The 14,750-nt window shown below is 32.2% G+C and overlaps 4 protein-coding genes across 4 annotated transcripts; 1 reads left to right on the top strand and 3 right to left on the bottom strand.

Moving 5' to 3' along the window:
• Positions 1–32: 32 nt before the first annotated feature.
• On the bottom strand, positions 33–1,865 carry LOC107365747 (uncharacterized). Its single transcript, XM_025161582.2, has 2 exons — positions 531–1,865; positions 33–422 (listed from the first exon to the last, which is right to left on the bottom strand). Exons 1-2 carry the CDS (start codon positions 1,019–1,021, stop codon positions 134–136), a joined length of 780 nt encoding a protein of 259 aa, XP_025017350.1. The 5' UTR covers positions 1,022–1,865; the 3' UTR covers positions 33–133.
• A 1,624-nt stretch (positions 1,866–3,489) lies between these two features.
• On the bottom strand, positions 3,490–5,394 carry LOC107365782 (uncharacterized). Its single transcript, XM_015933352.3, has 5 exons — positions 5,332–5,394; positions 5,108–5,208; positions 4,955–5,048; positions 4,002–4,825; positions 3,490–3,900 (listed from the first exon to the last, which is right to left on the bottom strand). Exons 1-5 carry the CDS (start codon positions 5,392–5,394, stop codon positions 3,612–3,614), a joined length of 1,371 nt encoding a protein of 456 aa, XP_015788838.1. The 3' UTR covers positions 3,490–3,611.
• A 601-nt stretch (positions 5,395–5,995) lies between these two features.
• Oseg1 (intraflagellar transport protein Oseg1) lies at positions 5,996–13,334 on the bottom strand. The gene is made up of 20 exons (XM_015933599.3): positions 12,843–13,334; positions 11,779–11,934; positions 11,575–11,698; positions 11,394–11,500; positions 10,414–10,624; positions 10,204–10,359; positions 9,895–10,086; positions 9,679–9,817; positions 9,561–9,619; positions 9,024–9,476; positions 8,842–8,961; positions 8,654–8,772; positions 8,103–8,588; positions 7,774–8,048; positions 7,471–7,718; positions 7,307–7,407; positions 7,084–7,249; positions 6,909–7,020; positions 6,356–6,816; positions 5,996–6,298 (listed from the first exon to the last, which is right to left on the bottom strand). The coding sequence occupies exons 2-20, from the start codon at positions 11,835–11,837 to the stop codon at positions 6,206–6,208; spliced, it is 3,681 nt and encodes a 1,226-aa protein (XP_015789085.1). The 5' UTR covers positions 11,838–11,934; positions 12,843–13,334; the 3' UTR covers positions 5,996–6,205.
• A 528-nt stretch (positions 13,335–13,862) lies between these two features.
• Positions 13,863–14,686, top strand: LOC107365720 (uncharacterized). The gene is made up of 2 exons (XM_015933275.3): positions 13,863–14,334; positions 14,410–14,686. Exons 1-2 carry the CDS (start codon positions 13,986–13,988, stop codon positions 14,619–14,621), a joined length of 561 nt encoding a protein of 186 aa, XP_015788761.1. The 5' UTR covers positions 13,863–13,985; the 3' UTR covers positions 14,622–14,686.
• The last annotated feature ends 64 nt before the right edge of the window (positions 14,687–14,750 follow it).

Raw genomic sequence — 14,750 nt, forward strand, 5'->3', positions numbered from 1 at the left:
CCCTGTAGTTCACATAGATGTCAGCACTCCAAAAAAACAAAAAACTCAGGGAATTACTGTAACGTTAAAGTAAATATTATAATAGTAATAATAATAATTATATTAGTGATATATTTTATTGTGGTTGCAGTTATTAAACTAATGAAGCTGGCATAGTCCACTTGACTCTTCGGAATAAAAAGTTAAATATTTGGTACAAAACATTACCCAGTAAAATGGCCACTTGAAGGAAAATCATCAATTTAAAGATGAGAGCAAAATTTGAAAAATTTAATGGACGAATTTGGAATGAATCGTCCTGGATTGGCCAATCAGTCTTTAAGCCGAACAAAGTTGTAACTTGCTTCACCGCAGTCTTAGAATTATAATCAACGATTTTTTTGTTATCCTGTCCGATTCCCCTTTCCAATATGGTACTCGCACTGTGGTAAAAAAATAAAACGTGTTTCTGTCACAAGGAATACCTATTCAAAATTTAGGCATCATTTAAATCAACTACTTGTGTTTATGATGAAAACAGAGATACTTACAACGATCCATCTCGCCTGATCAACTCTTTACCTATCGATTCATTGTTACCAGGATTGATTAAACTTAAGAAAGCAGTTGTATGAAATGGAGGCGAAATGAAAGCGAATCTTCGCCTCTTGCTAGCTTCACTGCAAATCAGTTCAATTGCTTTACTGGTCACCTTGATTGACCTTATGTCCAAAATGATTACACCATTTAAACAACTGTCTTCTGTTAACAGCGTCTGTTGCGCGACTTCAAGAACTGGCACTGGTTTATCCATTTTAAATTTTTTTGCTTGATCATGAACTGCTTTGAATTCCTTTCCTATTCCACCTTCAAAAGATTCATACATTGATTCACCATCTATGAAGACTGGAATTTTGTTGAGTCGCACAATGTCCATTAAAGTGTTAACCTGTTCACCTATTGTTCCCGTTATTGCATTGGTATTGAAGGCTGCACCAGAGATCATAGTAAATATCGCAACTGTGAGACAGGCAAGAAGCATGAATAAACAGCGACCATTGATGGTTGGATTTTGCTTAAAAGTTATCTGAACCAATTGAAGGCAAATCAACTTAAACCTGGAAAATAAATTAAGAAGCTTTTGATCTTGAGAGAGAAGATCGCAAATCAAAAGGAAGGTGAAAAGCAAGACAAAATAGACAAGCCAACAGGTTGGCTCAAAGATTAATAGTTTGACCAATAGATCGTTATTGACGATTGAGGTTTGTGCAGTTATGGATAAGATGTGATAAGTTTCTTCCTTCAAAACACGAGTGAAAACTCCGGGAGGATCTTTAGTTCCAATCGGTACATAAAAATGTACTTTGTTAGCTTCCTGAGAAAGGGAAAATTGAGAATTAAGCTTATGAAATTAGATTTGAGAGAAGATAATGAAGACTTCAAATGATCAACATCAAATTTTTCTCTGAAATAAAATGATTTTAAGATAATTTTTCAACTTTAAACAAATCATGAATCAAAGAGCGAAAAAAAACTTGAGTTTGATGTTGATTAGCCTTTCATGGTCACCAAATATAAAAGATCTTTAAAAAATGAATACATTACATTGTTCTGCATCATGCCTAAAATACCATCTGTATAGCCAACACCTTCCTTCCAAGTACCCCAAATTGGTTCATCGGGGACTTTAACCGTGTATCTGATAACAAGAGTTTCATGAGTTTAATCAGCGTTTTGTTCGTAAAAAGACTCACCTTGTTCTGGTAAATTTGGCATAAGAATCCCAAAAAACTTTGTAAACTCCCACTAATTTATATCCATCGTCTACCTCCTCAACGATTGGATAGCCTAGAAGCTAAATTTAATTAAAATACACTTTTTGAGACAATAAACGCAAAAGATTTGATTGCAAATGAAATACTTAATCCAGAGGAGATCAGAATAGCGTTTTTCAACAGATTTCTTCACCTAAACTCAAAGTAAACTCAATTGAAAAGTATCTTTTTCAAATGAGCAATCAACAGCTAATATCAAATATTAAATTTTAGAGAAAATGAGAAATTAAAATTTTCTTACGTCATAAGCTGCAATGGTTATGTTGAAAATAGTTGACTCCAAATTTGAAGCTTTTCTCACCATTCCACCTTTATTTGTGTCCAAATCAAAGTGTTTTCAATGTAAACAGGAATCCAAATCAACGAACACACATGAATTGCAATTTACTCCAAACTAATCAAAGTGTTATTTTGTTGAAAATAAATGAAAATAATAACTCGAGATGTTTCAATGGTTTTGAAAACAATGTTCATTTAGATGGAATCAAATTTGAAATGAAATTAGTTTATTGCATCTTACAATATTTGTATTACATCTAGCATTTCAATAAATTAACCAAATCAATATGCTAATGGTGTAAGGAAAAAAACAATAAACAATAGTTTAACGAAACAGCAAAACTTGATCAATTGTTTTGAGCCAACAGTAAACGCATTAAAATAATTGCTATGAAACAATTTAAATTGTTTCCAGTCGATACAGCTTTTAAACAATCATAAATGTTATTAAATTTGTATCAATTTAATATTTTTGGCAACATCTCGAAAAGTCTATCCATTTTGATGTTACTTTAACTCTTTTAATTTATTCAAGTCCATTAAACTTTATGTAAAAAGTGGCCCTTAAATTTGATGAGCACGGGTAAAGAGTGATTGAAGGACAATTTCACAGAGTCTTTGGTGAATATAATATTACATTCACGATCAGATAATTTAAACATTTCATTGGACTGCCATCAATATCAATTTTATTGAGCAAGTTTCCATTAAAACCGATGGAAAATTCAAAATTGATCTTAATTTGGTTTTCAAGTTGAGTCGTATTTTGCTTGATAGTTTTATATCTTTTTCAGGGCACATAAATGAATCGATATATAACGTCAGTATTTCAGGTTGACAGTCAAATAGTCATTAAAAGTTTTTTTTCATTTCTTTTGTATTTGGATTCTATTAATACTTGACCAATAGCGATAAAATTGATGAATTACATTGAAATTATCATTAAATTTGCCAGAAAAATGGTTCAATTTCATTAAGTAATAATTTAAATAACATTAATCAGAATGAAATAAAGAATAAGTTTCAGACAATTTGCATGTTTTCGCCAGTTTCAAGAATTTTGTGGTCTAATTACAATCCATTAATGGATGATCCAATATTCAAAAGAGTACTTCAAATGTTTCCTTTTAATTTGCTTTGGTTACGATAAATCGGACAATGTTGAAGGATTCTGCAAATCATCTAACAGATTCATGATTGATTATTTTCAGGGCTTCTTCTTCACTTAAACCATCTTCCAAGATGAACTCAACCAGAGTTGAAATGTCTAAAAATGATTGAAGAAAATCAGAAGAAAATTGAAAATAAGACGATTATTAGATCAGCTAATGTATCAAATGTTGGATTTGTTTAGGTTAATTTTAATCGGGTTTTAAAAATTCAATTTTTTCGGTTCCATTTTTATTGACAAGATTGGTAATAAAGTAACATCTTCTGTTTTTTAAGAAACAATTTTCACATTTACAGTTAACGTTAAAGTAAATATTGTTGGTGATATATTAATTGTGATTACAGTAATTAAACTGATGAAACTGGCATAGTCCACTTGACTCTACGAGATGCAAAGTTAAATATTTGGTACAAAACATTACACAGTAATATGACTAGCTCAAGAAAAGTCATCGATTCAAAGATGAGAGCAAAATTTGACAAATTTAATGGACGAATTTGGAATGAATCGTCTTGGATGGGCCAATCAGTCTTCAAACCGTACAGAGCAGTAGCTCGTTTCATCATAGTCTTAGAATTATAATTAGCTATTTTATTATTTATTTGTCCCATTCCCTTTTCAAACATCACATTGGCACTAAAGTAGAAATAAAAAGAGTCACAGAAAATATCTTTTCAAAATTTAGACTTAATTTCATTACATTCACTTTTGTGTATAATGAGGACAGATATACTTACAACGATCCATCTCGTCTGATCAACTCTTTGCCTATCGATTCATTGTTACCAGGATTGATTAAACTTAAGAAAGCTGTTGTATGGAATGGAGGCGAAACATAAGTCTGTACTCGTCTTTTAGTTGCCTCACTACACACCAGTTCAACTGTTTCATAGCAAAGCTTTATTGCCCTTATACCCAGAATCATTACACCATTTGAACATTCGTGTTCCGTTAACTGCAGTGGTCGCATAAGGTCAAGCATAGACACTGGTTTATTCAATTTAAACTTTTTTGCTTGATCATAAACTGCTTTGAATTCCTTTCCTATTCCTCCTTCAAAAGATTCATACATTGATTCACCATCTATGAAGACTGGAATTTTGTTGAGTCGCACAATGTCCGTTAAATTGTTAACCTGTTCACCTATTGTTCCCGTTATTGCATTGGTATTGAAAGCTGCCCCGGAGCACATAGTAAATAGCGCAACTGTTAGACTGGCAAGAAGCATGAATAAACAGCGACCATTGATGGTTGGATTTTGCTTGAAAGTTATCTGAACCAATTGAAGGCAAATCAACTTAAACCTGGAAAATAAATTAAGAAGCTTTTGATCTTGAGAGAGAAGATCGCAAATCAAAAGGAAGGTGAAAAGCAAAGCAAAATAGACAAGCCAACAGGTTGGCTCAAAGATTAATAGTTTGACCAATAGATCGTTATTGACGATTGAGGTTTGTGCTGTGATGGATAAGATGTGATAAGTTTCTTCCTTCAAAACTCGAGTGAAAACTCCGGGAGGATCTTTGAGTCCAATCGGTACATGTAGATGTACTTTGTTAGCTTCCTAAGAAAGGGAAAATTGAGAATTACAGAAATAAGCTTGATTTTTGTAAAGTAATTTGATGCTGATTAGTCTTCACTCATTATTGGTCATCAAATACAAAGGGTTGTTGTAAAAAATTGAATACATTACATTGTTCTGGAGCATACCTAAAATACCATCTGTGTAGCCGACACCTTTCTTCCAAGTACCCCAAATGGGTTCATCAGAGAGTTTGATCGTATATCTGATGATGACATAAGTTTTCATGAGTTTAATCAGCGTTTCGTTCGTAAAAAGACTCACCTTGTTCTGGTAAATTTAGCATAAGAACTCCAAAAATCTTTCAATATTCCCACAAATTGTAATTCATTGTCTACCTCTTCAACGGTTGGAACTACTCCGAGCTAAAATTGAATAAAATGCACTTTTGAGACAATAAATGCAAAAGGTTTGATTGCAATCAATGAGCAATCAATAGCTAATAGATATTACAATTCAATGAAAAGAAGAAATTCATATTTTCTTACCTCATAAGCTGCAATGGATATATTGAAAATAATTAACTCCAAATTTGAAGATTTTCTCGCCATTTTAACTTTATCTGTTACATATCAAAGTGTTATTTTGTTGAGAATAAGACAAGACGTTCCAATGTTTTGGTAATATTTCATTTGAATAGCATCAAAGTTGATCATGAAATGAAAAGGTTTCCATTGCACTTCACAATATTTGTATTAAACCTTTCATTTCACTCAAATTAACCAAATCAATATGCTAATGGTGTTAGGAAAAGACAATAAAATAAACGCAATTGTTTAATGAAACAGCGAAAAATTGATCAATAACTTTTGAAGCAAAAGCGTTAAAATAATTGCTATGAAATGATTTAAAATGTTTCCAGTCGACACTTTTCATTGTTATTTTTAGATTGACTTTCACAGCTTTTAAACTATCATAAAAGTTATTAAATTTATAACAAATGAACATTTGTCCATTTTGATACTACTTTGACATTTTTAATTCATTCAGGTCCATAAAACTTTTTGTGAAAAACATTGAATGACACTGAAAAACATTTACGTTTAAAAGTAACCCTGAAAACCAGTCGATGAACACGGATAGAGTTATTTGGTCAATATTATATTTCATTCACGATCAAATACTCAAATATAATTCAACCATTGCATTCAATCATTATCAATTGCATTTTATTCACCAATGTCCATTAAAAACCGACGGAAAATTCAAAATGTACCTTAATTTGATTCAAGAGTTGAATAACATTTTTGCTTGATAGTTTTAGTCTTTTTCAGGTTACATTTAATGAATGTCTATACAACGTTAGTGTTTCGAGTTGACAATCAAATAATCATTTAAAGCTAAAGTAATCAAAAGAGTGCTTCAAATGTTTCCTGTTAATTTACTTTGGTTACGGCAAACCGGACAATGGCCATGTTGAAGGATTTGCATCTCCAACTCATCTGTATGGAAAAACTAATGAAACAAAAATTAGAATGAGATGAATTCATGTAATTTTATAATGAAATTTACCCTGAAACAGAATTGACATAAAGATATCTGAATGTCTGGCATTAAGTTACGATAAAACCTTATTTTCAATGGAGATGGCCATTTAACAACCAGTATATCTGAAGGATTAATGGTTGCCAATAGTTTAGCATCAACGGCAATTGGTTTAAAATCGAGGTCACTTTCTTGAAAAGTAGCCATTTGTTCGGTGAAAGGATCTTCAGCCCATGAAGAAGTTCGTTCAATCCCCGTTTCAAGATCATAAGAGGTTGCATCAAGTTGATCATTATCATCGAAACGAAGAGCCTGATAGTCTGAATTATATTCTTCCTTCCAATTTCCTTCTCCTTCATTTGCACTTTTTACATTTACTTTGGGTTGTAAAAGGCTTTTAAATGTAACAGATTCATGATTGATTATTTTCAGGGCTTCTTCTTCACTCAAACCATCTTCCAAGATGAACTCAACCAAAGGTAAAATGTCTAAAAATGATTGAAGAAAATCACAAGAAAATGAAAACAAGATCAATGTTGGTCTAATATACCAAATACTAAATGGGTTTGGGTTAGCTTACCAAAATTTGCAAATGAAAATATATAAGGCTGTCTACAGTTGATACACTGGTTACCTTTATTATTGTAAAGAGGATTGGTTGTTGAGCATCGGTAGCATAATGGCAAAAGGTCCTAAAAACGATTATCAAATTATAAAACAATTAGAAATGAAAATAAAATCAGAATATTCATTACTTCTGAATCACTGAATGGCTTTGCTCTAATTGTTACATCGGCCATCTCAATAGCCTCTTGAAATCGACTTGGTATCTTCAATGAGTGAAGTTTTTCATAAATCAATCGAGCTAATTTAAAAGCACCAAGATTACGTCCTTGTTTAGCAAAAGCGTATAATATTGATCTGATAATAGAAGATATAAATTGAGAACAGTTGTGATTGGAATTTTCATTTACTTACACTTTTGATATTCCAGGTAAATCAAGTTGTAAAGTTTCATGGTAAAGATATCTAGCCATTGAGAAAAGAGCATCGGGGAAAAATGATGTGAAAGGTTCTTCCTTAAAGATTCAAGAAACAATGATTAGTGATTAAGTTTATGGTCAAGCTTTTCAATGGCTTACAATGTAGCGATGGATATTGTGGTAAGCGAAGTAAATGTCGGCGTGAGTTTGAAATTGGTGAAATTTATCCAACAGTTTGGCTCTTTTGGTGGATTCGGGTGATGAAGAAGCAGCCAACTCTAAACATTGTGTCGACAAAATCCAACAATAATAAGAGGCATCGTTGAATCGACGTTCATTGATTGCATTCTCCATCAATTGATTCAGGAAATTCAGTGCTTCACTGATTGAACCAGCTTTATGGAAAGCTGTGGACGGAAGGAAAAAAACAATAACTCAAACAATAACAGCTAAAATCTTTACCTTGTTGAGCTTCAATAAATTTGTCATTTTCAGCTAACCATTTTGCATATGGAAGGTAAACAATTTGTTTCATATCGGGATATTGATTAACCAATTTGAACGCTTCTTCCCATTGATTTGATTCAACATAAACTTTGGCTAAATTTAAATGATCGCCCATTTTATCGTAAACTTCAGCTGCACTGAAATATTGCTTGTGCTTGATCAAATATGAAGCACATAGGGACAGATTATGATGGTCACCTTTATCAAGATTACGGATAACACCCATAAGCCTGAAGAAACGAAATTAATATTAGATTAAGATTTCACTGTAATTGATATCTTACATGTCAATCCAACCATGTTGACCCATTATTTCAATTGCCTTTGTAACATCACCGGCTGAAAGATACATTTCTGCTGCCGCTCGAGGTTCGTTTATATTGTGAACCCAATCGGCTCTTTTAACAGCCAATTGTTTCTTGTAAGCAGCATCACTGGATCGCACCAAATCTTGAGCTTGATCAAACATTCTTAGATCAGTGTACATGTTGACAGCTTTATCATCATGGCCAGCTTGCTTATACAATTTTGCTGCCTCGGAAAACTGTCCTCTATAAGCTGCAACATCACCGAGAAATGAAATCTCTGTTGACTTGTTGGAAGTCAGTCCAGAGACAAGATAATTGTGGATAAGTTCAAGGTAGAGATAATTTCGAGTTCGAGTAAATGCCTTCTTAGCAATGTCCAATTCAACCGCATCCAAAGCTCCATGAGCAAGTTGTTCCCAATCATAATCAGTTACCTTAAGACAAGCCGTTTGATATGCTTCTCTGTAAAAGTAGAAACGAAATGATTAATATTACGAGACTAATCAAAATCAATTGACAGTGCTTACTTGAATTGACGCCTTTCGATGTATTGGTACATTGAAACTGATTGGGAAACTTCAATGAAAGATATGGTCTCGAGGTTTAAACAAAATACTTTGGCTCCACAAAATCCAACAACAAATCCCTGGAAGACAAAAAATCCAAGACATCTAATTATAAAATCTGCTTATTAATGAAATTGCAATAATCTTACTTGTAATTGTTGTCGATGAACTGGAAAATCAGAAGCTTTTATTGAAAGATTACCAGAACCAGAAAAACAAAGCATATCTTCAAATTGACTATTCCAGGTCACACTGTTTGCGTTTTTTTCCTACTTGGAAAATGTTAATTTTGTTAATTATAAGGTTTTCATCAAACATTGGTTTAATTTACCTGATATATTAGGTCTTTGGTTGACATGTCATATACGTAAAGGTTATTTTTATCATCAACAACGGCCAGTTTTTTACGAAACATGCTCAAATCCAAGCAGCGAACTGGATTGTTTATTTTTACTATTGACACTGGAAATGGATTGTTTATAAATATTTGAACAATTTGTCCAGATTTAAGTCCAATTAGCATTGATTCACGTCCAACTGCACCACCAATGGCTTTTAGATAACGTATTGGACTGTCTAAAACCCATTCACGTTCGAGGTGTCCTTTAAAAGAGTAACATTGCAACTTTTTTTCGGTGCAAATGACCAGACAATTGGAAGTAACAATCAGTGAAGTACATTCAAATTTCTGGTTTATTTTGTCCTTCATTTTATACTGCATATCATCGGGTGAAGCATCATCCGAGATTAGTTCATAAATAACAACCCTTTCTGGAAGTTGAATCTGAAAAGAGGTAAAGCGAAATAAAAGTTTTACATTTTCAGTAAAGATCTATTAGCAAATTTTCATGTTTAATGCTTTACTTACAGCTAATCTGTTTTTGAAAATTGCCAGTTTTTTCACCAGATCTCGACATTTTATGCGAACTGTTATGAAACAAAATGATTAATCAAGATTTTGAGCTTTTAGCTGATTCTTTGCTAACCTTTCTCTTCCTTGATTAAATGCTGAATTATAACATCTGACATGTTTTCTCGGTAAGCATATCTATCTCTATACAGACTGTGGACAGTCGAGAAGATCAGCTCACAAACAACCAAATTACCATTTTGAGTGGACATTGCCTGAGAGGAAAAGCAAGAAAATTGAGATTTCGATCTTAAAGCTAATGTTTGAAGTTGAGAAAGGTGAAATAACTTACAACTTTACTTCCATCAGGGGAAGGTTTAGCGGCCCAAATCCAACCAGAATCTTTATGAATGGAACCAATTGTGATTCCATCTTTTGAGTGTAAAATTGCTTCTCTGTTGGTTCCACTTATGATCAAATAATCGCCATTAGAAAAACTTTGTAATGATAAAGGTTCGAATCCTAATGGACGATCTTTACCAAGCTATAACAAGAAGAGTTACAAAGTTAAAATCCCAGGATTTTTATTTGACTTGTAAAATAAATGTTGTTACTTTGACTGTTATTGTCAATCATTAGATGACTGGATTAGTTAACTTACTTGTTTACCAGAAATATCAAAAAAAGTTAATGATTTGGACCAGTCGGCAGTGGCAAATGTAATTGTCTCATCATCTTTGCTTGTTATAAATGTGATTCCCCAAATTGATCCAGCCATTGAACTCATTTTATCAATCCTCTGTTTCTCCTCTCCAACCTAAATTGCTTCAAACATTATAATTCAGTTGTAATTTAATTTTGTTTATTATACCCTTGATCTGATTGAAATGTAACCAGCATTTGTTCCCAAAGCCAAGTGATGACCATCGGACGACCAAGCACAACAATTGATTGGAGATGATATTTTATGCTTTATTACAGACTTCTGGTCGGGAGACCAAATACCAAAATCTAGATTGGCACAACTAACCAGTTGACCAGTTATTGGATTGAATTGCAAACAACGGACACTTTCATTGTGCCTAATTAAGACCAAATAAAGACAATAAAAAACAGAAATGTTACTAAAAAGAAACAAATAAACACAAATCAAACATTTATGCACAAATTGACACAAACACTGAAAAACCAACGGACAAAACCGGGTAAAAATTAGTTTCATGCAAATTTAAATTCTGTTGCTTTGTAGACAAATAAAAACTGAGTCTATTTGTGCAATTAATGAACTTCTTCAATCAATAGTTTTCGAGAAAATCGAGTTCAAATTTTAAACTTCGATCGCTTTTTGTACACTTCTGGAAGCAAATTTTTTCATGAAACTTCATTTGCCCGATGTCATTTTTGATGATCAACAAGAAAATCCACTTCTTTTGAAAATATAATTTCCTATTTTAAAAAGCGATCGGTTTAAATGAAACGCGAACTGATCTGTTTTACAGAAAACAGAAAATGTTGATCACCAAAGTAAGTGCATTTTCTTGTTGGCCATGTAAAGTAACATCGAGAAAATCAAGTTTCATGAAAAAATTCGCTTCCGTAGTTGTCCAAAAAGGGATCAAAGTTTCAACTTCGAACTCGATTTTCTCGAAAACTGTTGGTCAGCTAAATTCTTGAATCGCTTTAATGGATTCAGTTTTTATTTGTCTACAAACCAACAGAACTTAAATTTGCAAGAAACTCATTTTTGGCCTGTTTTTGCATTTTGTTTCAATGTCTACATAAATGTGACAAATGTGTTGATTAAGTCTTTTTAAAGCATTTAATATGCACAAAAGCAGTGAAAATGCTTACGAATACTTAAGAATGCCTTCATATTTTGATGTCCAAATGATGACCTGTTTATCAGCTGAACCTGAAGCAAATCGCCGACCATCTAATGAATAAGCTAAGGCTAAAACCTTCACCAAGTAGAGACAAAGAAGAGTGTTTGGATTCAATATTCATTAAAGACTACATAACAAGATAAATTTACCGTTTCTCTGTGGTTCTTCAATGAAGTTACCAAAATGCCATCTTTCGAGTTGTAAATGTAAATATTTGTTCCAGCCGTGGCAGCAACATGGTTATTATCAGGACTGAAAACGACATCGTACATGCTATGGTTGAATTGCACGAAAAAAGAGTGTTATATTGTTTTATGCGAATGATCAACGAAAAAATAGTGCTCTATGCTTACCATAATGGGCTACCTTCTCTATCATTGAATTGCTCCTTCCAGAGTAAATTTGATCTCATCTTCAGTCCAATTTGCTTCGTTAGCAAATAAACTTGATAGAAATGTTTTGACTTTTTTGCTCGATCACTATTTTAACCGTTGAATAAAGTGGTGAACCTAAAAATAGTGAATAAGCTATTCCAGTGTTAGTTTGTCGATCGAACAGTTGATTTAATTATACAAATTGAATCAAAACTGATTGAATCCATTGAAAAATTGCCTCTAATTAAAACTACAATCGGTAATCAATAACCTAAATTGTTGGATCTCTCATAACATTGCCTGAAATAACACATTGTTCACTCAAATATATCAATGATTGTTATTATAATATGATAAGTTTTGGTATAAAATCAAATCACGATCAAAGAGCGACTTAGCGTTTTATGGATAAAATGTTTGCTTATACAGTTTGTTTGTAGACTGTAAGTTGAATCGTTTCATGCTTGGAGTGACATTAGCCTCGAAAACTTGTATTATATTATTTTCATAATTTATATGAAAATTATTTGCTAGATTGACATTTATAATTGATTAAATTTCAGTCAATTACTTCAATCTCATAATATTCAAGTTGAACCTTCCTATTGAACATTTGTTTGCATTGAGATTTATCTTGGTTATGAAATGTTGCGATCCGTTTATTTTCTGGTTCAATGGTTTGCACAATTTGGTTAACTTTGGTTAAGCTTTGTTTTATTATCTTATTAAATTGTTGTTGATGATTACTTCTAGCACTGTGAATCAACATTAAAGAGGAAGGAAATTTCATCGGAAATTGATAACTCTTTTCAAGGAAATGATTAACTAAATCACAAAATCAAATTAACAAACATCTAAAGCTAAGGTAATTTAAGACAGCAAACAATGATTTGCATTTCAATTTCATCGTGAATTCAAGAGTCTAGTTTAGGTTAAATTATTTACTCAATCAAATTCAGCCTCAACTTTGGTTCATTTAATCTAAATTTTGATTTATTTTCAAATTTTGGGTTAATTTTTTGGTTAATTTATGGTAAACTCACCTCTTCAACAGTCAATGGAAGTGTTACTTGACTTGATTAGTTAAGGATTTATCCATGAAAATGAAATGGAAATAAGAAACATGATGTTTCACTTGCTGAATGGGAAATTGCTAAAGTCCTGATTGATTAACTGATGATCATAATCAAATCAGCAACAATTGATCGATTGATCGGTTGAAGGGTCGCAACAAAGATTGTTTTAGTTAAGATGTTTTACACTTAATTTATGAAAACATAAATGATTTAGTTTTCAATTATTGTAGTTAAATGGACAAGTCTATGTCTATCGAGTTAAATTTATGTTTTTAAACATTAGTTGTTGGCCTGACAACCAATACCTCAAAAGAGCATTGTTTTATTATTATTTATCCTCAATGGGAGTGAGTAATATCAAACTGAGCAACATAAATACATCTTCAACTCTTGAATACATTGGTTTATTGATCAAATAAAAGGTTACTCGGTAGGCTAATTGTAATATAAATTAGCTGATACCGGTAAAGTACAAACAAATTTCAATTGAATCAAGTGTTTAAATCTTTATAAGATGTCGATATGAAGTCAAAATTGACTAAATTTTGGTGAATCAAAGTAAGCACTTAAGACTATTCATCTATTAGGCCTTAATATCAATTTTTTGATCAAATTTCTTTCGATACTTCAATGAAGATTCAAATTTAGCTTTCAATTTCAATTTGGTTGAAATTGTTTAATTGAAAGTGGCATCGCCTTATTGATGAAATCAAATTGTGATTAGGCCACACCATTGAATTACAGACAGTTTAATTTAGTTAATTAGCTAGGTGGGTCTGAATGTAATTAGAATGATGATCATTTGATGCACCAAATCTATTAACATGAGACCCAAAACTTGAAATACAACTGTTAACGTAATTTAAGCAATTATTTAAATCAATGAAGTGAAAAACTAATTCTTGTTTAATTCAAAAATTGATCATCTCACGTCCAAATTGGTTAATATAACTTTAAATTATTGTTATTAATAGCTAAATTTAAACATTTAACAACATTTATCAATAGTCTTCAAATTTTAACTTCATTTTATGATTTGCTTTAACCAAGTTGACTTTATTTATTTTTCATTTTGACTTTCATAGTTGCCATTTGTAAACAGAAGTGACAATGAAAACCATTGAGTTGATTACCTACAATTGTTTCATCTTCCTAACACTGTTAATTGTTTCAACTGATTCACAATTATTTTCCGTTCTTGCTTTAGCAACATTGGCCAAGGTGCTTCGACCCAGACCCAAGTATCGTCCACCAATCTATTATGACCCAATGGCTCAATCAAGTTCTCATGGATCTCCAATCATGATGAGACCACCGATCATAGCTCAATCAGCTCCACAATTAGTTCAACAACCAATTGTTCAGTCGATCCAACAACCATTTACACAGTCAGTGCCTTTAGCACCATCTAAACGAGGCTTTGGTTATCCAGTTAACCAACAAAGTTCATCAAATGAAGGTAAGTTCAATCAGAGTGATCATTAGATGCCTGTAAATAATGACTAATTTGCTTCTTCATCTCTTGAATTTCTAGCTGATGTTTGGACACAGAATCAGCAAAGTTTAAACAATCAAAACATTCCTAATTTTTCGTCTTCTCAATCGTCAAATGGCTTGCAACTGGCCAATCTTGGGTCATCTTTAAGCTCCAATAATTTAATTTTAACTGCAAAACCTCAAGTATTTCCTGTCTTTAAATTTGTTCCAGTTGACAGTCAACCAAATAATCGAGTCAAAAAAGGTTAATTTGTTTTCTAAAAATTATTTTTCATGTAAAATCAAAATCACAATAAATGTTTCTTTTTCAATCAATCCTCTTTGGTCAAACCTGGTTCTTTGGTATTCATAAAACTTTGATACCAAAAGTTGGGTTAC

This window comes from Tetranychus urticae, chromosome 3 (assembly GCF_039701765.1).
Source record: "Tetranychus urticae isolate SD_2017Ah chromosome 3, NJAU_TeUrti_SD_1.0, whole genome shotgun sequence".
Classification (NCBI taxonomy): Eukaryota; Metazoa; Arthropoda; class Arachnida; order Trombidiformes; family Tetranychidae; genus Tetranychus; species Tetranychus urticae.

Coding starts and splice junctions, on each gene's coding strand:
- LOC107365747 (XM_025161582.2), bottom strand. CDS start 1,021: ATGCTTCTTGCCTGTCTCACAGTTGCGATATTTACTATGATCTCTGGT. Junction 423..530: donor ATCAGGCGAGATGGATCGTT/GTAAGTATCTCT, acceptor TTTTTACCACAG/TGCGAGTACCATATTGGAAA.
- LOC107365782 (XM_015933352.3), bottom strand. CDS start 5,394: ATGGCGAGAAAATCTTCAAATTTGGAGTTAATTATTTTCAATATATCC. Junction 5,209..5,331: donor TATCCATTGCAGCTTATGAG/GTAAGAAAATAT, acceptor ATTCAATTTTAG/CTCGGAGTAGTTCCAACCGT. Junction 5,049..5,107: donor GCTAAATTTACCAGAACAAG/GTGAGTCTTTTT, acceptor TGTCATCATCAG/ATATACGATCAAACTCTCTG.
- Oseg1 (XM_015933599.3), bottom strand. CDS start 11,837: ATGAGATCAAATTTACTCTGGAAGGAGCAATTCAATGATAGAGAAGGT. Junction 7,719..7,773: donor ATTTATTGAAGCTCAACAAG/GTAAAGATTTTA, acceptor TTCCGTCCACAG/CTTTCCATAAAGCTGGTTCA. Junction 7,250..7,306: donor TTACCTGGAATATCAAAAGT/GTAAGTAAATGA, acceptor TTCTATTATCAG/ATCAATATTATACGCTTTTG.
- LOC107365720 (XM_015933275.3), top strand. CDS start 13,986: ATGAAAACCATTGAGTTGATTACCTACAATTGTTTCATCTTCCTAACA. Junction 14,335..14,409: donor ACAAAGTTCATCAAATGAAG/GTAAGTTCAATC, acceptor TTGAATTTCTAG/CTGATGTTTGGACACAGAAT.